Consider the following 24,047-nt stretch of genomic DNA (forward strand, 5'->3'; position numbering starts at 1 on the left):
TTAGTCAGCTTTGTAAAAACCAAGGAGGAACCCACCCGGGGGATTAATAAAGTTTTATTTTATCTAATCTAATCTAATAACTTTAATCTCAGCCAAACTGATTTACTCACGAACAAATAAAACACTGAAAAAAAGACAAACAATAAAAATTTTAGGTTGTCTAAGTGACACATATTACGTTTAACCTGAGTAGCAAAAGACCGCGGTGATCTGAAAATGATGTGCTGGGAGTTGTGCCGTTCTCGGCGGCTTCAGTGACCCTCGAGCTCTCGGCTAGCTATCGAGCTGGTGGGTAACAGACGTCTCCGAAAACGTCAAAGCACTTTTGCAAATTTGCAATATCTTGATAAACCGAGCAGATATTTGAAGTTTACACACCCACATTCTCGCCTGAAAATATTTTAAACGTTTATTTTGTGACCCAGAAAGATTAATAAGAGTAATTTTAAAACTTAAAAGTAGCGGCCACCATTGTTGGAAACTGGAGTTTGAATTCTGGGATATGGTGGGCCACGAAGGACACACCCGACCCATCCTTCAAATTTGGGGAAAAGGAGGACGCATTTCTCGGCTGCATTCAGAGGAGTCTACGAATTTGGACAGCCTTCGGTGCGTCGCTGTGACGTAATCGGTCTACAAATGCGGCCTCAGGAGGATGCAGCCCATGAATTTGGACACAGCTTCTGTCTCTCTTCCACAGCATGTCTTTATCCTGTCTTCCTTCTCTCACCCCAACCAATCACAGCAGATGGCCCCGCCCCTCCCTGAGACTGGTTCTGCCAGAGGTTTCTTCCTGTTAAAAGGGAGTTTTTCATTCCCACTGTTGCCAAAGTGCTTGCTCATAGGGGGTCATATGATTGTTGGGTTTTTCTCTGTATCTATTATTGTACAATCTACTGTACGTTATAGGACGCCTTGAGGCGACTGTTGTTGTGATTTGGAGCTATATAAATAAAATTGCATTGAATTGAATTGAATAGTTGTCACTATAGATTCTTCTGGCAGTTTTTCTTTCCTTTTTATCTTACTTATCCATGTCTTGCTCAAGCCCCATATACACTGAGTGTTTTGTGAAAAAGCAAAAGAAAATTTCAAATTCTCTCTGATCTGAACTTTCTGTGTAAATTATATATACACACTGAAACTCGTTTTTGTGGATATTTCAGCCTCAATGCATTGTGAAAAAAGTGAAGTCAATATCAGGAGATGTCTCGGTATAGAGCTTAAGAGACTGCAAATTCACACGAGCAAAATTATGTGGCTGGTGTGAATGGCTACAATATTTGGAATTAAATATTTGCACAGATTTTACATGTCTGAAGTTTTTAAGACTGCAGAGCACACGTCATTTTTATTCTTCTCTATACTTTGTAACTCAGATCGATGCCTCTCAGCTTGCTAGTTATAACATTAACTTGCTAAATAACGAAATACTTGAATGCACAGACTCACTCGAGAAAAAAACAAAGGTCTCCCCTGTTGATGTGAATATTGTCTAGCACAGTTTACTTGAGAACATTTTCTATTTAGCAAACAGTGATTCAAAGCTTTTGCATCTAATTCCCCAAAACATCCACAGGTGCCTTGGCAACAGGCCTACTTTAGAGGTGACACATGCTAGCTACAAATGACTCATGAAAAACAAATTTGTTAGAAAAATAACAGTCGAACATGTATCACCTTGATCAGAACTTCTCAATATGACAGAAAACATACTTGGAAAAATTGCATTTGAGCTGTACTTGAAGGAAAGATGGGGGATTGTGACCTCTCGTGCAACCGGCCTGTAAGAAGGAAGGAAGGTGTGAGCCATAAAAGCCTCGGCCAACCCGTATGTGACAGGTAGCTCTGTAGCCCTGCCACATGCTGGGAAATAAATCCTGGATGTGTTAATTACCTTGTCTGACCCGATTCCCTTCGTGTGAATGTCTGGTGTGTGACAGACGGAGACAGCGATCTGTCACGTGGGGGCTGTGTGCTTCTGTGTGCGTGCTCCATACGTGTGTGTTTGTGGTCGTGACAGCTCTGTCAGTTATCTCTCTGCGCTGACAGACAACGTACATGTCAACCAGCAGTGCTAGCTCACACAATGATCACATCTACGTACATTTCTGTCGCTGCATCCCCCCAATCCACTCACACACACCCCTACCTAACCTGTCAATCATTTCATCTGAAATTCCCACTGCTCTAGCTTCCTCTTTGCTCCTCCCTTCTTCCTATCTTACCTTCCTCTCCCCATCCCTCCGCTCTGTCTTTCATCATTCTCTTATTTTTCTTTCCTTTTAAAGAAACTGTCTGTTGCCCTGAAACTGGGTCTTTTTCTCTCCCCTGGGTCTCCAATTTTTTTTTCTCCCTCTCTCTTTCCTCTCATTGCCTCTCTGCTCTTTCTCCCTCCCACTCACATCTTGCTGATAGATGAAATGTTGAAGGCAAGGCCTGGTAGTGGGAAAAAAAGAGGAAAGTCTCTTTTAATTGTGTTGATCACTAATTAGCCAGCCTGTCTCATCTCTCTGCAGTGGATGTGGTAAAACAGGATGCCCTTTCCTGGGTCAGCAGGCCACGGGCTTATGCATAACATGTATTCACAAACACTCTCACACATTACTTTGTGCCTCTGGGATTCCAGTTTGGCTGCCAGCTTGTAGAATTCTCAGTGGGGGCTGGTGACTAAAGAAAGTTCAGGAGGGCAGAGTGAATTGGGAACTGTGCAGTAAAAGATTTTTTTCTAAAAATACATGGTTACGCAACGAAAATGTCCCAAAAACCTGAGGTTCACCGCCGCCCCCTTTGCTCCCCACAGACCAAACCCCTTTGATTCTAATCATTTCTGTCCCTGTTTACAGTCAGCTGTCTCCTTTTTAAATGTTTTCATACTTTAAATCACACGAATCCAGCAATCGTACGTTCTGTGGGAACGTTTGAAGATTAAAAGCTGATTTGATTGGGAGCCATCCAAAGATGCCGTAGCAGGAAATAAATGTATCCGTCCTTTCAAGTGCTTCAGTGGGTATAGCGTGTCGTAAACACTGCCTGGATTAGGAGCACAATCCCCACTGGGCTCACCTGTGTTAAAAATGAATGCACTCATGAATGAAACTAGCCAGCTAAAAGCATATGTTACATCACAGCATTAAACTCACTGGAAATAGAAATCTGAAAAAAAGGGTTGATACTGAGGAGGAAGCAGACTATTTATTGCTCATGCCTTCATTATTTGTGAGTGTCTGTGTGTGTGTGTTACGCCTTATGCCTGTATATAATGATCGTCACTCAGAATTTCATTTAATTGTATTATTTATTGTTGTTGACTCAGTCGTCCCTAAAGCTTTTCACAAAGATGACACAGGCTGTACAAAGGAGGAGTTAAATGTTTTTGGAAATACTGTTTGATTTCTTTGAAAGTATTAAGCTGGAGGCGGCCGGAGGTAATTGGATTAGCATTGCATCAGATGGACAGTCGGGGGAACATTTAGCTCTGTCCAAAGTTGGCAAATGTATCTTCCAGCACCTAATTATGTCTTTATTTTATCTATTTAAAAAAACAACGCGTAGTTTTAGGGTGACATAATTTCTTAGTGAGCATTCATGTAGAGTAACATGTCCAGCAGGGGTTTGGCTAAGGGTGGGTGGATGGAGTGGCTGAATCGTTTTTTTTTTTATTGGAAAAACAGGCCTGTCCTCCTCAAAGCATCATCGTAATTATCACTGACATGCAGTATGAACATATAAGCAAAGCAACAAACTGCGCGCACCATCTTCCCTCACTGCTTTACTTTGGAAACTTAGACAAAAACATGATAATCATTTGCTTCACGTTGTCACAAAGCAGCCATGAATCCTAATGAATTTTAAACCACTTTTAGATATGATTTATTTTTCTAATAGATTTGTCTGATTTTCCCTGAACCATCTCTGACTGCCCCTCCAGTGCCATCCAGTTAATGTTACGTTAGTCTAACTTTCCTATATAGTCACGCTTGTTTAGAATATATATAATGTAAGTGTAGGTAGGCAAGCAGGTTGTAGGATTCCCTCCTAGCCCCACACTACTGGAGTTTGTAGTGTAGTTCTTTCAGATTTCAAAGTTTTGCAGTAAATATGTAGATATATAAATATGGACTTAAAAGAAGAGAAAGAATTGCTGTGCTAGACCTGCCACACAACAGTTCTGGCATATATAACCTTGGCTGATCAGATGTTTTCCTTTTGAACCAAACGGTGCAGGTGAGTCAGGTTTGTTAGATTTTAGAGTTTGCAAAGCGACCCAAAGACTCCTGGAATTCATTCAGAAGTTAAGTAAAAATAACAATTTAAACCCCGTGAGCTGCTCAAAGAGGCAACGAACACACTCCTCAGTTTTAAAACTGCCAGTACAAACATTTCATCCACAACTGCTACGTGTTCATAGTTAGGTAAATCATAAACTGCGTTTCCCATGTCGACGTGGGAAACTGTTTTGAAAACCTTTTTCTTACAATTCTGAATGTTACATTTTTACTCTTACCTCAAGACTCATGTCAGGGTTTAGGTTTTTTATTTTCCTCCTCGTTTATCTGGAACTTGAGTCATTTTCACACGATATAATCACATGACTTAGCCTGCTATTTTCCTTTACCAGCTTCCCCGCTAGTCTGTTCAAAACAAAGAATTTCAGCCAATGCTCTTTGCAGCTCCAAATACTACTTGTAAGCAATACTCATTAAAAACCACTGTGGCAGGCCATGTGTCGCCTCAGAGGGGGGATGCTAACTAGCTTTTCTCTTTGTGCCTTTCCAGTCATCTGGAGTCAGAGCGCAGCGCTCTGAAGAGGAGAGAGTGGGAGAGGAGGAACCAGGAGGTCCAACAGGATGAGGACTTGTTCTCTACTGGATTCAACTTGTTTGGAGAACCCTATAAAGTAAGGTTAACTGATGGTTAACAAGCAGATAATTACTCATTTATGCTTTTTGGGATGTTATTTTAACCATTTTAGAATCACACACAAAGCTCAACAGCTTGGTTGACTGTTGAATTTTTCTCTGTGTTGTTGGGTGACAGGGTGTTGGGAAGTCTGGTCACAGAGAAACACAGAAAACAGTGTCTGTATTTAAGGTCATTTCTGTTGTTAAACACAGTTTTTCATGTTAAATGAGAGAAATTTCAGGGGGTTTTATGCAAGTAACACTTTTCCATAGGAAGTGTATTTAAAGATAAGATAACCTTTATTAGTCCCACACATGTGAAATTTGTTTTGTTACAGCAGAAAGTGGAGAGTGCAACGTTACAGTAGCAAAAATTAAGAAAAAACCCTGGAATAGAATAAAATAATAAGTATCAGATACTGTAAACAAAGGAATAGAATAAAATACTATATACAACATAATAAAATGCAATGTTGTCAGAAAACGATAAGTGCACTTGTGTGTGTTTGGTCAGCTGCAAAGTCGTTGTTGTGAAGTCTGACAGCAGCAGGAAGGAAAGATACGGTGGCCCTGAGAGGCCAAACAGACTGCAACTTAAGAAAACACCAGGAATAAGAAAAATGCTGGAAAAGCACACAAAGCACAGCGGAAATAGGGAAAACAGAAATAGGAAAAAACTGATTTGCAAAAGCACAAGTGTTTCTGGGGAGACAATAACCCGACGGACCAGTTGCAGGAACCAAAACCTGCCAGGTAAGTGTGTTTTAATCTCATGATTCATATAATACTGATGACAGATTTAGGCTAATAGTTAGGCTAACACACTTACCTCTCTTTCCTCACAAAACTCATAGATCCTCCACTTATTCCACGTGTCTCCCAGCGTAATTCTTAGCATATTGGTTCCTGCAACTGGTCCGTCGCGTTATTGTCTCCCCAGAAACACTTGTGCTTTTGGAAATCTGTTTTTTCCTATTTCTGTTTTCGTTCTTCCTATTCCCGTTGTGTTTTGCGTGATTTTGTAGCGTTCTCTGTACAGGTGTTGCTAAATGAGACATTAGCATGGCTCCTGCAGTAGCTAGGCACGTGTGAGCTCCAGCTCTGCCTGTCACTTATTCTAAAGTGTGAAAAAAATGTGAGAAAACATTAACACTGGCTGTGGCTGAGCTGAGACTTTGCGCCGAGTGCTCCCTCATTGCTGTTCCGGAGACAGTTTTAATACTTCGCTGTTAAGTTTTTGATTGATCTCCATGGAAGGAGAAGTGGATGTACTGGACACCAGAAATTCATTTGGGCATGGAGTGAATTTACGACATCTTAATCATGAGGACGGGCGACTCCCCTCTACAGCAGCAGCACTGCTCTGTGATTTAGCGTCATATGAAACAATCAGTTGAAAGGAATTGATACGGCTAATCAGCAATTATCCAAAGATGTTTTGTACCATTCATTTTTAGTATAACCACGCTCTTCTCCAGTGGAATGAAGTTTAATGCCCTTGTGTTTAAGGTCTTGATCTTCTGAGGCGCTTCAGAGATTTTTGGGGGTTTTTTAGCAGAAAGTGAAGCAGCCACGCATGAAGTCCACGGCCACTCGAATGCCCCTGTGTATAAAATTGATTTTGGTTTGTTAACTCTCATTTGCTACCACCAAGCACTTCAACACTTGGTTATGCTGCGAAGTGTATCGACCTTGGGACAGACTGGCTTTGAATCCTGACAGAACGTGTTTAAGCGCTGCTGCGTCTGAACTCAGAGGACACAAGGTCTTCTCACTAAGACGCCGCTCGCGGTTCGGGGCCAGTGCAAAGCAAATGAGAGGTTGTTCTGATAATGAATCCAATCTTAACTGTCTTCACACTCCAACTAATTGTTTCCAGCTAATTAATGGTGCTGAGGTGAGGTCAAGATTCATGTGTGGGGAGAGTACAAAGATCAGTGCGGGCTGGTCTGTGGGAAGGAAGGCGGAAATTTTAGACACCACCTTGCTGTCTGCAATAAGTAGTTAAAAGTGTCGTGATTTGATTAATTTAATCAGTACATTTGCTTGCTCTGCTTCCTGCTTGTATTTTTGCAGGTACTTTTAATTTTGCGGCCTGTTAAAAGGAAGCCTGTTTAATCTGAAATGTTTTTGTTTTAGATTTGGTAGATTTAAACTGTAGAAGAAGAGTGTAAGTCAGAACAGTAATCCGGTGGTTCAGTCTGACGTCACTAGCCGTGTCTGGGCCTAAACTCCGCTGCAGGTCCATATATCAAGCGATCACTATGGCATTACTGAGAGTTGAAAAACTGTCTAAAGTCTTTCATCTTTAATAAAATGATCAGCGTTCTGCTCTACCAGGTGTAACAATTGAGTTTAACATCCAGGCATCCATGAAAACGGAATTTATGACATTTAACGAAGTTAGAAGTTAGCAGGAAGTTAGCTCGCTAGCTTCCATCTAAATACAATATAGCATGTCCTGACTGCGGGGTTTTGGAAACAAATTAAAACGTACAGCTCTGTTATCACTTCCAACATAAATGAAGACAGAAAACTAAACAGCAGTGACGTTTGTAGCGTTACTGAAGTTGGGCTAGCTGGTATATAATGATGTGCTACGTGACCGCTAGCGACACAGCTATGTTAGCATAATATAAACAAGCTAACTTTTTTTCCACTCGATAAAAGTTACCGTGAGTGTTCTCGGTGGTCAGGAACAAATGTAATCGCATGGCAGGATGCTAAAAGGACCAAACTTCAGCCAGGAGAACAACTGAGATAATACATTCATAATACGAGGTTAGTCATTCATATACTGCTGCATGGGCTGGGCTGTAGTTACATCCTAAGGTTTTAAAAACAGCTTAAATAAATGATTAGCGGTAATAAAAGCCGAGGGAGGTCAGCAGTGATCACTGACTGTTTTAGGAGCTTTTTGAGATTAAATAGAAGAAAATACAAAACATTAAACATGTTAACAACACAAAAGCCATATTAAACGCAGACTACTTTAGACCCGGAAGTAGGATTCGTCACGTCATCACTTAATGACCGGATACCATACATTTCATCAGCTATATATAGTTCTTCACTTTAAAGGTCCCACAAGAATATGGCTTTGAATTTTCAGTGCAAAATACTGCACAGATATCCCTGGATTTGACTCTTTTCCAAGATGTCTTGGTGTCTGTAGCTTTTCTTTCTTTCTTTTTTTATCTGTAGCTTTAAGCTAAATATGCAGCTTCTGCCTGTGGCCCTCTCCAGAACAGTGTCATTGTTGGCACTCTGTTCAGTGAGTGGCTGAGGCACAGCACATTCACTGCATGGTAGCTGACATAGATATGAATGAGACGTTCTTTCACTCCTAAACGGGCGTTCACACTGTAAGCGACAAGCATCAATCAGAGACCACAGAAAGTCAATGAAACTGCAACTGACAATAGGTGACGGAGCGGGTGGGTTGTGAGTTAAACTTTTCTCAATTTCAAGCTAAAGAGATGACCAATGCGAGCAAAGGATACTGTTGATTAACAAATCAGGTTAGGCTACCTAAGCAAATTCAGCCTGTAAGGTCTGCTAGTGACCAACCTTCATCTTCATGCTCGAGCATAGAAAAACTCTTAAAATTCAATTTTTAAGTATTAAAGTTCTTATAAATATTGTTTTTCTATAAATATTTCTCATGGTCCAGGGTCATTTGAGTTTTCTTGTATTTTAATATTATTTTGTATTATTTAGGCTTAAGTTCATTGAGTTAGCCTTGAGGTTATTCTATATTGCCTAGGTTCCCCTGTTATAGCTCATTGTTTATTAAATTCCCCTTGTGTCTCATTCCATGTCTTCCCCATCTGTCATGTGTGTTCTCCCCAGCCCGTCATGTCCTCTGTATTTGTTTCTTAGTTATGCCCGTGTCCCATCTCCTGTTTCTATTTTCCCTGATGTTATGTTAAGCATGTGTGTCTTAGGTCTGCGTCTCTCTGCTGAAGTTGAAAATGGCTTTCCCACAGTTTGCTACTTTTTTCTTCTGATTTATTTAACACACAAACATTTCATTTTTTGAATGCTGGCTTTACTTCATACTGGCTTAACCAGCGCAACCTTGCTGCACTTCATCTGTGTGAATGTGCTGAACTGCAGCCTATAGATCAGTATCATCACTTTATGATCATCATGTATACAATTTGTAGAACTTTAGTAATTCCAGGCTCCACTCGCCTTCATTTTTGCTTTTTTTTTGTCCACCACCAGTCTCTGTTTTCTCTCTGTACCTGCGTATCTCCCGTTTGTCCATCACTCTGCCTCTGTCTTTTCTCTCTCCCTCTCTCCAGTATTCATTCTCTCTGTCAGCTATTAGCTAATCCCTCTTCTAATCCTGTTAAAGAGTGTTATGCCGTTAGCAGCTATTTGGGATGATCTATTCATACACACACACACACATTCATACGCACATAGGTATTCATCCTCTCCTTCTCCTCTGTTTTCCATTTTGCCTCTCTGTAAATGTGTTTTCTGTTCCTCTTCAGCCACCAGATCTTTTATTCATGAGCCCGAGATGGAGAAGAGATGGGCTAATTTATTCACAGCTAACTTCACGGTGTGTAGTGTTTGCGTGCCAGTGTGTGAGTGTGCGCACACAGAAATTACATCTGTTCAGATTATTTGAATGCAATTCTGTCCTTTTTTGCGTTAATCTTTTGTAAATAAGGCTTGATTCTTTGCCCTGTTTAATTTCGGTATTTCCATGGTTTTCCTGCTTTGTTAGAGTCTAAAACTGAAGGATACAGTGAAGTGACGAAGAGATGAATGGTCCTTCCACTCGCATAGGTTCGAGTTGACGTTTTTTGTGACACACACAATCATAAGAATCAGTTCTATTAACCTCTATATTAGTGTAACCAGAGATGTTCAGTAAAGATGGTTGGGTGCTGGTTATTCATTGGTCCTGTGTAGAGCTGTAGGAGTGTACCATGTGTGACACCAGGGGACAGTGTTAAAATATGTGCAACCACCATAAATGAGCTACTCTTGTTGCTGGTTAGCTTAGACTTTAAAGATGCTTAAATGTGCTCGCTTAGAGCCTGTGTTATCTGGAAAGATGGAAGTCACGTTTTTTCTTTTTCCTTTTCTGCCAATAGCTTTTCAACGAATGAGCATTTTACCTACCCACGGAGCACCATCCCCACTGGGCTACACATTGTTGGTATTTTGGTGAACTGCCAGTACAGCACATATAATTACTTCTGATCCAAGCTGTCCAATCAGGACATTTGGCTGAATCTGAGCAGAGTATAGCTCTGGCAGACATACATGCCCATGACAAAACGTGGTCTCCACTGTGTTTGACACATGATGTGGGGCGCTTTCAGATTGTGAAGCGTTCCTTTCCTTCTCCATACTTTTTTTGTCCCATCATTAAGCTACAAGTTAGCATCAGTTTCATCTTTCCAAAGACTATTTTTCAGAAATTGCTTTAAATGTATTTTTCACAAAAGTATAATCTGGTCTTGAGTGTTGCACCAACAGTTTGCACCTTGTTGTAAACTGTCTGTCTTTCCATTTATGACGGTGTGTCTACATTGTTGCCTTTGACAGTGATAAACCTACCTCTTTGAGGCTGTTCCTGGATATATTTGGTAAAGTTATCTTCTGTGGTCCTTAGTGCCTTTTGATGATGCTGACCTTCTTCATTTTCCAGAAGCCCAGCGTGATTTGGCTCCTCTTAGAGTTTGTTGGATGATCGGATTTTTAAGCCACTTTTGAGCTTCTCAAAAAAGTATAAAAATATCTATAATTCCTAAACAGCCCATGCAATACTTTTGTCAAACCCAAACAGTCTGCATTTCAATCATATATGTACAGTTTGATTTTACAAAAAATGTCATTGTCCAGATAATTATGGACCTCGCTGGGTTTTTACTTTTCCTGTTCTTGTTGTTGGTGATTTTAGTTAGTAATAGTTTAGCCTGATTTTTGTGTAACTGGTCAGAATAAAAAAGGAGAAAGTTGGCTCTGCCTGCTTCATAAACTATTGTCAAACCAGTGATGATTAGAAAAAGGGGGGCACCACAGTATAGCAATTATTATCAAATGGTACTTACACGGCCCTCTATTAGAGCAAATACTGGGGTGGTGTTATACTAATTTGTAATGTTGTGAAGTGGCACACACACTTGCGCACGCATGCGCACAAGCACTTACAATTCCCTCTTCAGCAATAAGACCTCTCCATGGATCATTACAGTATTATGTGGTTATTGACTGAAGCTGTTAGCATTGGAAAAACAAAACCACACAACATGTAGCCAAGAGTCTGACATTACTGAGGAGAATAAAGGATATAAGGAAACCTCACACGGATTATATATATATATATATATATATATATATATATATATATATATATATATATACACACACACACACATACATAATTATATATTTGTTTTGCACTCCAATACTGGTACTATGACCTTTACCTTACATATTCATTATTCACAAATTCATTAAGCTCTTCAAATAAAGCAGTTTCACCTTGGCTCAAAAATTAGAATAAGGTTGTTTTCAACCTCACATTTATTTGACACTACCTTTTAATGTTAGCACAGGGCTGATTAGACGAGTGCAGGCTGTCAACTACCTGAGAAAATTTGTTGAGCAAACCTCAACACTGTTGTACAATAAAATTACAGGGCCACACTCGACATTGATCTCATTCAGTGTTTCCATTGTTCATCATTCATCTGCAGCTCATGATGAAATGTCACACGTAAATTATAGGCTGGAGATCTTGCATAATTCAGACTTGATTCATGATTAATATTTGCTACACAATTTGTAACTCTGGTAGAAAAAGGAAATGTCAATGGATAGGATAAAAATCTACTGGCCTTCACTTTTTCCCTGCTCCTCTTTCCTGACGTTTTGCAAGAATCCGGTTCCTAAAATAGAAGCGTTGAAACCGCTGCTGATTACCCGTGTCCTTTTTAAAATGCCAGATGATCAAATCGTGCAGTTTGATCATTAAAGAATCTGTCAATGACTGAAACCAAAGGTACTGCTGAGCTATTCTGAGGAACATCTCCATGTTACCAGGTAGAAGCTAAAGAGCTTTACCTTCATATATCAGTAAAACGTGCACTGTCCTCCAAGCCATTAATGCCTGAGAATCTGGGGTCAGGCTAATAATGATTCCTGCCCCATTAATTTTACTACTCCAGCCTGGACTGGACCCTCTTATGGGTGACATGTATTTAATTAATCATCTCATCCTGATGTCTGGTCAGTGGTCACCCTATCTATCTCTCACTGTTCTTTTCCAGATGAGTAAAGAGGGCTTTTCATCAAACCTGTAAAAAAGGAAGAATGGAAGGCTTAATTAATACTCTTCTGTATCTCCCTTCCCCCTTGTCTTTTTCGTCTTCCTTCTCTCCTCTCAGACTAATAAAGGTGATGCATTGGCCAATCGTGTCCAAAACACGCTGGGCTCGTATGAAGAAATGAAAGACCTGTTAACCAGCCATTCCAACCAGAGCCACTTGGTGGGAATCCCCAAAGGAACAACAGCGAACAGCAACCTGCAGCAAGCCCCGACCACGTCAGCGACAGAGAGACCCGCCATAGAGCCATCCCAGCTTTTTAACGAAGCCCTGAGAGGAGGAGCAGGTGGAGGAGGAGGAGGTGGAGGAGGAGGAGCAGAGACAGGTGGGGACAAGAAGACAGGGAATACACCCTCTTCCTCTACAGCTTCAATGCAACCACCCCCTTCAACCACATCCTCATCAACAGCAATCCCACATCAGAACTCCAAAAAGTCCCGGAGCTCCATGGACTGGTCAAGGGGAGGCCACGGACAGAGCACCCAGGGGGCAGGCCTTGTTGTGGGGTTAGGACAGAATGGGCAGGGGCAGGTGACAGCAGGAGCTACCACCAGCAGAGGGAAAATGTCTTTGTTGGATGAGCAGCAAAGACATGACGAGCTGTTCAGCTCACTCAAAGATGAACTTGGTCTAAAAGAAGATTCAAGCCCTTCTTCTTCCTCATCATCTTCCTCTTCCTCTTCTTCTAGAAGGCACTCATCCCACCCAGCCAAAACCCACCCACTCGCCGGTAAGTCGGCAAGAAAAAAAATCTGTAAAAGAAGACGTTTGGTTGTTTAACTTTCACATCTGTACTCTAAGAAAAATATCATGTAGACAGGCTAGCATGTCTACATGATATCATGCGTAGCAGGGTTTCTGGCAGTGATGGTGATAAGTATCCACCTGCTATAATGCTAGATGCTCAGTTAGTGCAAATTATACACAAGTCAAAGTTAGTTGATAAAAGGAGCGCAGGAATGCACATTTATAAAAATTGATGTCAGCTGCTTAAACTGACTTTTGATGGACCGTCTGCGAAATCCCTGCCTCGCTCTCTCTGCACTATAGTCAACGTATTTATTTAACATATTTATGTTTCTGTAGCAGCTCGTTCCCGTTCGGAGGAAAACACTCACCTTAATATGCGCTTGTGCTGAATGGGCAGCTGCAAAGGGTCACGGCCGCTTCACATTGCATCCAAAGTAGTTTAGGAGTATTGGTGCCATCACGTACATGCAAATGGCAACATTTACTTGATTCTTTAGTCTCTTTTTTAGCTTATTTACATTTGTTTCAAGCTGTGATTTTACATGCAAAAATGGCTAATAGGTAGGCTAATAAGATGCACGAGCTAATATTAGAGTTTATTTTTTTTAAATGGTTCGTTAACTTAGGCCCAGCAGGCCAATGGGTTTGTATTATTTGGTAAAAGTAGTGCTGAGAATTGTTAAAACACTTTGTTCAAATTCAGCCTAGTTGTCTCGCCCCCACTACAACCTTTATGCTAACCTCAGCTAATACAATCCTAGGTTTAGCTTCATCTTTGGCTTAAATAGGAAAGTGGGATCACACCTCACCTACCTCTCAGAAAGTCCTTAATTCCAGGTGTCATCTGGTAAAAAGTCTCTTTATCTGTTTCTTTGTTATTTGCTTGAGCCATGAGCACAGATGAATCATTTGAATGAATAATTTCAGCAACAAACACACTCGGTCACCTTTTTGGGGAATTCATGAAAATTGACATCTGCATTCTATGATAACCACATCTTGCATTTGATTTCAGAAGCACGTTGAACACATCATTTGCTTTGATTGTGATTGGTTACAGCCATCTGGGAGAGGTTCAGCATTTCAACCTTCATTAAGTTTTGCCAGCAGAAAGTTAAGCAACGCTGTGTTATAACAGGTGTTTCTTTGGTTAGTCTTGACTTTTGATTGTTGTGTTCTTTTTTTTTTTTTACAGATGGTGGCAACTTTCGATCTACTGCCATGGATGGTGGCCACTTTAAGTCTTCCACTAATGCAGAAAATGGTGGATATTTTAAATCCTCCCCATTTGAAAGTGAGACAGGCTCCCACCTCTGTACATCGTCCTCCCCGTTGGCTTCCACATCAGTTCTGACAACACCCACTCCAGGTCTAACCACGCCCACATCTGGATTGACCACGCCTACATTCCCACCTGGTAACCTATCAGGGAAGCCGATAGCTGTACAGCAGAAGCCTACGGCGTATGTTCGACCAATGGATGGCCAAGACCAGGCGCCTAGTGACTCTCCCCAACTTAAACCCCCTCTAGTGGCCACAGAGGGATTTAACAGCAGTCAGGCTTATGGAGGAAACTCTGGAAATGCGAAGAGTAAACTGCCCAAGCTGAGTCTCAACCACACAGGAGAGGTAAGCGAAGAATTACTGGAACGTGTTTTCCATATCTATATTAAACCAATGTGAAATAAATGGTCTTCACGGAATTAGTCTAAAACAGAAAATAAAATTTCAGTCCTTTAAATTATTCCTGATCATAGTATATAAGCCATCAGTTCACTTTACATAGAACTAGGAAATGTAATTGTGTACATATTCTGCAAATCTGTAGCATTTGGGGCTAGGTTACTTGAGGTTTAACCCATGTTAAGTTGGTTCAGTCCTCACCAGTGTTGGTCAAGTTACTTGAAAAAAGTAATCAGTAACTAATTACTTCCCAAAAAAAAGTAATCCCGTTACTTTACTGATTACTTATTTTCAAAAGTAATTAATTACTTAGTTACTTTTTAAAAACACGATTTACAACCTGAATAGGTGATAAAGCAATAGATCTTTCAGCCCAATTCTACTTTTTACTTCCGGAGCAGGTTATGTTCAAGATAACAAACCAACACAAAAACCAGTTTTGTGGAAAAAAGTGTCAGTATTCCTAATTTCCTCCCTGAAGAGGATCCATGTGAAATGTAGGATCGTATAGCAACTGTTTCCCCATGTGGTCTTTAAGCAAGTTGAAGGAGTTTAACTGCTGTATAAAATAAACGCTTAGGACACCTAAATATTGCTACATATTAACGTCATATAAAATTATGTTAGCCTCCTTACCAGTTTGAATTTCTTGCCGTTTAACTGCACCTCAAATAAAACAGGTGAAAGGTCTTAGTCACTACAGCACAACCTTAAACGTATCACTGATGCTCTAATAATGGTGTTAAAATTACAGTCAAACGTTATGTTGTCTTAATGACAACAAGATTAATTGAACAACAGTGATTCACAGCAACATGGTGACTATACAGCAGCATTAGGGCCACAGAAGGCAGAGAAAATAAATAAATACGTGTCTGAATGACAGATTCATGCCAAAGAATGGAAACATAGTTTTTTGCAGTCAGTGTCATATTGTTTCACTTTTCAAGGTTAAAATGGAAAGAAATTCCTATTTTTGAACTCAATAACTCATTTTTCTTGACTTACAATTGAATCTCGTAAATTTCCCACTTTAAGCCATAAATGTCCACAGTTTCTGTCTTACATTTGCCGTTTTAATCAAACCTTTTTCTTTTGAAATGATCACTTTAACCTAATACATTTTCTTTTAAATGTGTCAATTTTTTAATGCAAATTTACAATTTTAATCTTGTAAATTTGAAATCAGTAAGTTTGCTAATATTTTTCTCATAAAATTGTCACTTTTTTTCCTCAGAAATTTTCATCTTTAATCTTTGAAATTTGCCCTGTATTTCTGGAAAATGTACAACTTTAATAACCACCTTTGTATAATCACTGTCACGGCGACTGAAGCCAGCAGACCATATCCTGTTTATGCTGAACTTTGTAGCAACTAGAGATGGACCGATCCGATATTACGTATCGGTATCGGTCCGATACTGACCTAAATTACTGGATCGGATATCGGAGAAAAATAAAAAATGTAATCCGATCCATTAAATATCACGAAAGCACCTCACAAAACTTGCAACACGCCGTAACTCGCCTCAGAACGTTAGCACGTCGGAGCAGTGTGCATCACGTGATAGAGCGGCTGTGGCATGCGGGACCTGTCGGTGGTCTGGATAGCATTTGGAGCTTCGCTAGCAACCCGGCATTTCATCTCCGACAAAGTTATCCCGAGAGAAGTAAACCAAGTGTGTAAGTCCATCTCTGAATGTTTGTAAAGCATTCCTGCGTTAAGCTTAATGTTAGATTTGTATTGTTGATTGTCATTTATGCTTAGAAATACCTAACACTTAACAAGCGATATATGGAACGACTGCCTCTTCTGGCTGCTACTTCAATCATGAAACTGCTTAATGATCAGCTGATTGGCTTTTCTGTCGCGAATCCGTCTCTCTGGTTTGTTTTTGGCCCACTTTGCACCAGAAAGAGGAAACCATCGGCTGAACAACAGCAACACGTTTAAGCTTGATCAGCTGTTGTTAGAATTTATTTAATATTACTTTCTACTCGAGGATCTTTTTCTACGTAGCTGACGGCTGGTAACTGTACAGGGGCGGATCTAGCAAAGTTTAGCCAGGGGGGCCGATAGGGCATTAACAGGGAAAAGGGGGCACAAAGACATACTTTTCTTTCTTATTCTCATTTAAAATGTCTAGCTTTTAATAAATAATTATCCGAATCTTACACCCAAAGTTTTAATCTTATGTAAAATGAATAGAAGTCAATTACTGTATATAGTGACTATTAAGTCTAATATATATACCCTAGTAAGCTATAGTACTTTTTCCTTTGGGAAGGTACCATCTGTGCAGTCTGCAATTTTGTTGAAGAAAGATGTTGAATCTATTTAATATTTCTTGAAAAATAATTGATTTCTGTGCATTTTTTTTCACACTGCATCAAATTAAGGTTGATTACGTCGATTAAGCATCATGAGGTGGAGCGTGAGGGGTGGTTCCCTATTTTTTATTTATTTCTTTTTGTTGTTGCTGGGAGTTGGAACCCTATTAGTTAGGTTGCTTAATATTTACGCTAAGTACTCTTTAAAATACCAGAATAGGGAGGATGGTGTAGGTTTGAGTTTATTAGATTGATCAGTATTGCTGAACTATGAAATATTTTTTTTTGCATACAGGTATAACAGAATAGCTTTAGTGTAGTTGTTGTTTTAAACTTGAGTATGAACTTATACAAAATGCAGCAAGATATTTAAAAAAAACAGTTTTGTTGATTAAAAAACATTATATCGGATTCATATCGGTATCGGCAGATATCCAAATTTATGATATCGGACATAAAAAAGTGGTATCGTGCCATCTCTAGTAGCAACATACAAAAATTTTAAACTAGTAAATCACATGGATGCAATGCTGTTTAACAAGTTTTCATTTAATCAAGCCAAAGACTAGAAAATATGGTGAAGCATATCTTCCCTTTGGCTTCACCTGCACAAGTGCCGAGGTAGGTCTCCCTGCAGAATTGGTTTTCCCTTCGTCAGGAGCAGCGCTGGGCTCTTCAAATCACAGACAAACAGCATCCCACATTCTTGATTTTTAGTTCACAAACACTTGTTGTAATGACTAACTACTCCTGACATTTTGGAGATATTAGCTCTTTATACAGCAAAGTTACAGCGGTATACAAATAACATCAGGCTGATCCTGCCACGATTTGTCTAAATCACAGACAAACAGTATCCCACAGTTGTTTATGTTTTTAAACCCATTTTGCACAGAGAGACATTTTTGAAAAATGTATTGACAGCAATGTTGAACATTATTACACAGGAAAAAAACAACTACGTGTAAAATAATTACACCGTGACGCCTCTGCCTTTGTAAATAGAGGGACAGTAACTGCGTGTTTATATGTAAGCCTGTAAATACTGCAGATAGAGACAAAATACTGTTAATCTGACAATCTGCCATTCTGCAATTCATCTAACGTAAACAATAACGTGGCGCACAGCATGACATGAAAAAGGCACATACCTTTGGCGTTGCGTGACGAACTCTGTATTCCTCTCCACACATAAACGCAAAAAAGGAGTTTTTAAAAATCTCCGTTTTCAGTGATTCGAAACGCCGTTTACGTGTGGACGAAACAGCTGCATTTTCAAAATAACCGTGTAGGTGCGGACGTAGCGTAAAAGAGTTAGTAGTTTATTTTCTTACTACCTGTAATTTATTGCAGATTACTTGTATTTGCTTAATTGTTTACTAAATGTTTGAGGTGTGAACTAAACCGCAATGGAGCAAAATATGGGTGTGTGTGGTTGGAGGATGTGTGTGTGCGGGGGGGGATTTTTCTTGTAAAATAAAGGGGGGCCCAGCAAAAATACTTTGGGAACCACTGTATTAGACAAATACTGATGCTAACTGTAAAATAAGTTATCACACTAATGGCTCTATACCGCAGCACTACTTGTCCTGGAGAGTGTATAGTAAAATAGACCCCTCCTAACTTGACACATAAAATTATTCATGAGCATCTGTGTGAGACCGTTAACAGCGACACATACTGTCATTTTGCTTCTGATGTCATGAGCCTGAGTGCGTGTTTGCAATTTTTGATTACATTCCAGTCTCCTGTAATATTTCCTTAAATATTATCTCGGTGAATATTCACACTGGCTAATTGTCCCGACAAAACCAGAATCTCTCGCTCGCTCGCCTTCTCCAAACAGAACCAGGACTTGATGATGATGTGCATGTGTCTCTATGTGTGTGTGTGTGCGTGCGTGTGCGTGCTATGTGAAACTAGTAGTTGACAGGGGAGTAGTCATCCATATCGAGCAAGCCAGCTGTTCCTCTGCTTTGATAGAGCTGGTGTGTGTGTGTGTGTGTGTGTGTGTGTGTGTGTGTGTGTGTGTGTGTGTGTGTGTGTGTGTGTGTGTGTGTGTGCAGCGCTGCAAATGAGCCCAAGATGGAGCTTTGAGCATATGGCACAGAGAAGGAGAAAGCAGGGGGAGAGAAGGAGGGAATTAAAATATACTTTCGACACTTTCTTATGGCTGCTGAGAGAGAGCGAGAGAGAGAGAGAGTACATTCATGGCCATGAGTGTTTCTTTCACTTTGTTTTCTCCCACACATCCATGGATGCTCCGTTATCGCCTGCTTTCTGTTTAGTTTTTTCTTTTTGTTTTTTTTTTGTTTTTCACTCCTCTCATATTTATCCTGACGAGAGTTTATTGGAAGCAGAATGCAAACTCAATACGAACCGAGAGGGGGGAGTGGGGGTGAGGGGTGACACAAGAGGAAAAAAGGGGAGACTGATGATGTGAAGCGCGGGGCGGCGGAGGGAGGGAAGGAGGGTGGGCAGAAAGAGGAAAGAGGGGATAGAGAAAGACAATGACTGACTGATTACAGCACCTTATCATTGCTGTATTTGTTCTGGTTAGATGAGTTATTGGATGCGTTCTGCAGCTTAAACAGCAAAATAGCAGCAAATCAGAGGACTGAACCAAAAAGCAAATGAAAGACTCGAAGAATCCCGCTGCTCGTTTCATGCCAGCAAGCGAGGGGGGAGAAAGATGTCCGTTTTGGTGCCTTTTGATTGGTGTACGAACCGAAACTTTGGCTACAGTGTAGCAGCAGAATCTTTAATGTGTTTCCAGTGAAAGAGATCCTTAAAGCTGATTTTTCATGGAACAGTTTTCAAATGAGTTCAGGTGTAATGAATGTGTTGGAAATCCTCGATATTAGAGTCATGGCTGTGTTGTTGAGTGTGTGCAATAAACCTTTAAACTGCTTTGGAAGTGTTCTGTTAGCACTATAGAGTTATCGATCAGCGCGCTTTATCTCCAAGTGCGCTCGGACGCGCACGCGTGTGTTTGTGAGCGAGCGAAAGATCGAGAGAGATAGAAAGAGAGAGAGCGAGAGTAAGCAGAGAGAGGGAGAGAGAGACAGAGAGAGTGATAACACTATTGATCTGTTCCTAACAGTTACAGTAGGCTTAAATCTACCTCTGGTCGCACACACACATGCTGTTAGTTGTTGTCAGCAGCTCACAGCGAGGCGCTGCATGGTTTCACTTTGGATTGATCCGCTTTGAGATATTGTTATGTTGAGTCATTACTGCTGTAGCCTCATCACATAAACATGCAGCCAAATAACAGCCAACAATAACATAAGATAACTCTTTATTGTCATTGCACAGTCATACATAGTACAGTAGTACAATGAAATTGGAAAAACTGTCCTACGTCGGCACTACATATAACACAACACGACACGATATGACACATCACAACGTAACAAACAACACAACACAGTATATTAACTTAGTATAAAAAAGAAGAATAAGTGTATGTGTATTGCACACTGTTATTATTGCACATTAATTATTATTGCACCTTGTTATAAATATAAATATTATTGTTATCGTTTTAAACATTGTTACCTCCCCCTAAAAAGTCCAGGGAGGTATCCAGTCAGGTCAGCTATTTACATTGATCAGGGCTATTGCCCTGTTGTAAAAGCTGTCCTTGAGTCTATTTGTTCGGGACCTCAGCAGCCTGAACCTCCTGCCAGACGGCAGCAGCTTAAACACCCGGTGTCCTGGGTGTGTGCAGTCCCGTAGGATGCTGCGTGCCCTCTTGAGACAGCGAGTGCTGTACAGGTCCTTCAGGGAGGGAAGAGGATGTCCAATGATTTTTTGGGCCGTGTTGATGACCCTCTGGAGTGCCTTTCTGTGTGCTGTGGTGCAGCTGGAGAACCACACACCGATGCAATATGTCAGCACACTTTCAATGGAGCAGCGGTAGAAGACGGTCAGCAGCTCCTTCTTCAGGTCCATTTTTCTGAGGATTCTCAGAAAGTGGAGACGCTGTTGGGCCTTCTTTAAGACCGCAGAGGTGTTAGAGCTCCATTGGAGGTCTGTGTCTATGTGCACACCCAGAAACTTGAAACTGGAGACCCTTTCCACGCACTCCCCGTTGATGCTGACAGGCTGCAGCTCGGACTTCCTCCTTCTGAAGTCAACTACCAGTTCTTTTGTTTTGGTGGTATTGAGGTCCAGGTTGTTGTCTGCACACCAATCTGACAGCCTTTGAACTTCAGCTCTGTATGCAGTCTCATCTCCCCCTGAGATGAGCCCCACCACAGTGGTATCATCTGCAAACTTGATGACTGTGTTGTCTGGGTGGGAACTAACACAGTCATGTGTGTACAGAGTGTACAGTAGGGGACTCAGTACACAGCCTTGTGGAGAGCCGGTGTTGAGGCTGAGGGCTGAGGAAAGATGAGGCCCCACTCTAACTCTCTGTACACGGTCTGAGAGGAAGTCTCTGATCCAGCGGCAGGTGGTGGAAGGAAGTCCAATTTCCAGCAGTTTATCTATTAGTCTGTCCGGGAGTATCGTATTGAAAGCAGAGCTAAAGTCAACAAAGAGCAGCCTGGCGTAACGGCCCTGCACTTCCAGGTGAGAGATGGTGGTGTGGAGCGTTGTAGCAATGGCATCTTCAGTTGATCTGTTAGCTCTGTATGCAAACTGGAGCGGGTCGAGTGTGGGTGGCAGGCAGGACATGATGTGACGTCGGACCAGTTTCTCAAAGCACTTCATTATAACAGGTGTTAGAGCAACTGGTCGGTAGTCGTTGAGGCTGCTAATGTTAGTACGCTTTGGCAGTGGGACAATTGTGGCTGACTTTAGGCACGGCGGGATGCAGGACTGGGACAGTGAAGTGTTGAAGATCTTAGTGAAGACCCCAGCCAGCTGGTCTGCACACTCTTTTAGGACCTTTGCGGTTACCCCATCTGGTCCGGTGGCCTTCCTGGGGTTCACTGCCCTCAGTGTGCGCCTCACCTCATATTCCTGCACTATGAGGCTTGGGTTGCTGCTGTCCGATGTTTTTGCTGCTGCTGCCTCTGGTCCCTTCACCTCAAAGCGTGCGAAGAAGTGGTTCAGCTCCTCTGCAAGCTCCGCGTTATCCTCAGTCAACGTGGTATTGCCAGGTTTGTAGTTGGTTAAGTGCTGAACTCCCTGCCATACCTGTCGTGAGTTGTTGGTGGTGAAGTGGTCTTCGATCCTTCTCTTGTACGCTGCCTTGGCCTCTCTGATGCCTCTTTTCAACTGAGATTTGGCTGCACTGTACTGCATACCATCACCGGATCTAAAAGCGGCGTCACGTTGCTTCAGCAGGACCTGGACCTCTTTAGTCATCCAGGGTTTCTGGTTGGAATACACCCGGAGACGTTTGTCCACAGTGACACTGTTGACACAGAAGTTAATATATGAGAGCACTGATGTTGTGTGCTCTTCAAGGTCCTGATGTTCGAACACGCTCCAGTCCGTGTTTTCAAAACAGTCCTGCAGCTGATGTGATGCACCTTCTGGCCAGGTTTTCACAGTTTTTGTGACTGGGGGGGCTCTTCTCCTAATGGGAGTGTATGCAGGGATCAACAGCATGGACATGTGGTCTGACAAACCTAGATGTGGTAGAGGGGTTGCTCTGTAGCCTTTTTGGATGTTGCTGTAGGCTTTATCCAATGTGTTTTTCCCCCTCGTTGCACATTTAATATGCTGTTCAAATCTGGGGAATACTGACCTTAAATCAGCATGGTTGAAGTCCCCAGCTATAATGTGCACTGCGTTTGGATGGGAGTTCTGCTGGTTGCTTATTGTCTTGTGCAGCTCCTCCATGGCAGAGTTAGCATTAGCATCGGGTGGTACATACACGGCCGTTACCATGACAACAGTAAACTCGCGAGGTATGTAGACGGGTCTGCACTTCACAGTCAAGTATTCCAAATCCGGGGAACAGTGGCTGTCTACAGTCTTTGTGTTTTTGCACCAGCTGTCATTGGTGTAGATGCATAAACCCCCTCCTTTGATCTTACCGGAGTGGCCGTTCCTGTCGTGACGGTGAACCGTGCGGCCTGCTAGCTCAATAGCCGAGTCCGGAATTGATGGCTGCAGCCAAGTCTCTGTGAGTAATATTATGCTGCTGTCCCGTACACACTTATTGACTGCAATTTGTAATCTCAGTTCGTCGATTTTGTTGGTTATGGACCTGACGTTGGAGAGGAAAATACTCGGAAGCGGTGGCTTAAATGGCTGTTTCTTTAGCCGAGCTAGTGGACCCGCCCTGCAGCCACGCTTTTGCCTCCTTTGTTTACGTTTCCTCTTTGTCTTGCCGCTGGGAAGAACCAACCACGGAGACCCTGGAGCTCTTATTATGTCCTCCGGAATGCTGTGAAAGTGGTGGTAGTCCGATGTAATGCTCCTTGCACAGCGTAATCCCAAACTCAAAAGGTCCTGACGACTGTAGGTGGACTCTACTCGATGTATAATGATAAAAAGCACACACATCCACACAGATACACGTAGAGAAAGTAAAAAACAAAACACCGAACGTGAGGAGCAGTGAGCCGCTGCGTCTGTGCGCGCCGCCATCTTGGTATAACAAACCACTCAGAGTTCAAGTTACGAAGTTACGATTCACGCGACGTGACAGGTTTTCAAACATACATAGAAAGATTTTTACTAAGCATAAAGACTGCGGGCTACTCTGGTGTCCCGTCTCACATGGAAATAAACTATGACAGAGGAGCCTGCGTTCAAACTGTCACCTGTGTCCATATATGTATATATTAAATATAGCTCTACACATTGGGCTACTTTCACAGGCTGTGAAGCAGTTTGCACAATTACAAGCATACTGTAAGCTCACAACGTGCTCGTTCAGAAATGCTGACACATCACCTGCTGCAGTCCCGAATGTTTGCGTCAGACTCTCTGGAGAGGCAGCTAAATGATACCAAAGACTGCTGCAATGGCGCCGCGTCGAGCCTGCCGGGAGGGGAAAGTTGAGATGGGAAGGGTTGGTGGCTGCGTAGCTGATTGGCTGTGACTGAACTTT

At 41.7% G+C, this 24,047-nt stretch overlaps 1 protein-coding gene across 6 annotated transcripts in view; it reads left to right on the top strand.

The window, feature by feature from the left end:
• aff2 (AF4/FMR2 family, member 2) overlaps positions 1-24,047 on the top strand; it is a 214,166-nt gene that overhangs the window by 53,353 nt on the left and 136,766 nt on the right. For 3 of the 6 annotated variants that reach the window (XM_082503774.1, XM_082503775.1, XM_082503776.1), the window contains exons 2-4: positions 4,780-4,900; positions 12,323-12,992; positions 14,208-14,641. In XM_082503774.1, the coding sequence (XP_082359900.1) occupies positions 4,780-4,900; positions 12,323-12,992; positions 14,208-14,641 (1,225 nt within the window). Of the gene's footprint in view, positions 1-4,779; positions 4,901-5,555; positions 5,658-6,690; positions 7,686-8,007; positions 8,349-12,322; positions 12,993-14,207; positions 14,642-24,047 lie in introns of those variants that run through there. The other 3 variants (XM_082503778.1, XM_082503777.1, XM_082503779.1) reach the window with 3 other exon arrangements.

The sequence above is a fragment of the Aulonocara stuartgranti genome (genome assembly GCF_965226115.1).
Source record: "Aulonocara stuartgranti genome assembly, chromosome: 2".
Classification (NCBI taxonomy): Eukaryota; Metazoa; Chordata; class Actinopteri; order Cichliformes; family Cichlidae; genus Aulonocara; species Aulonocara stuartgranti.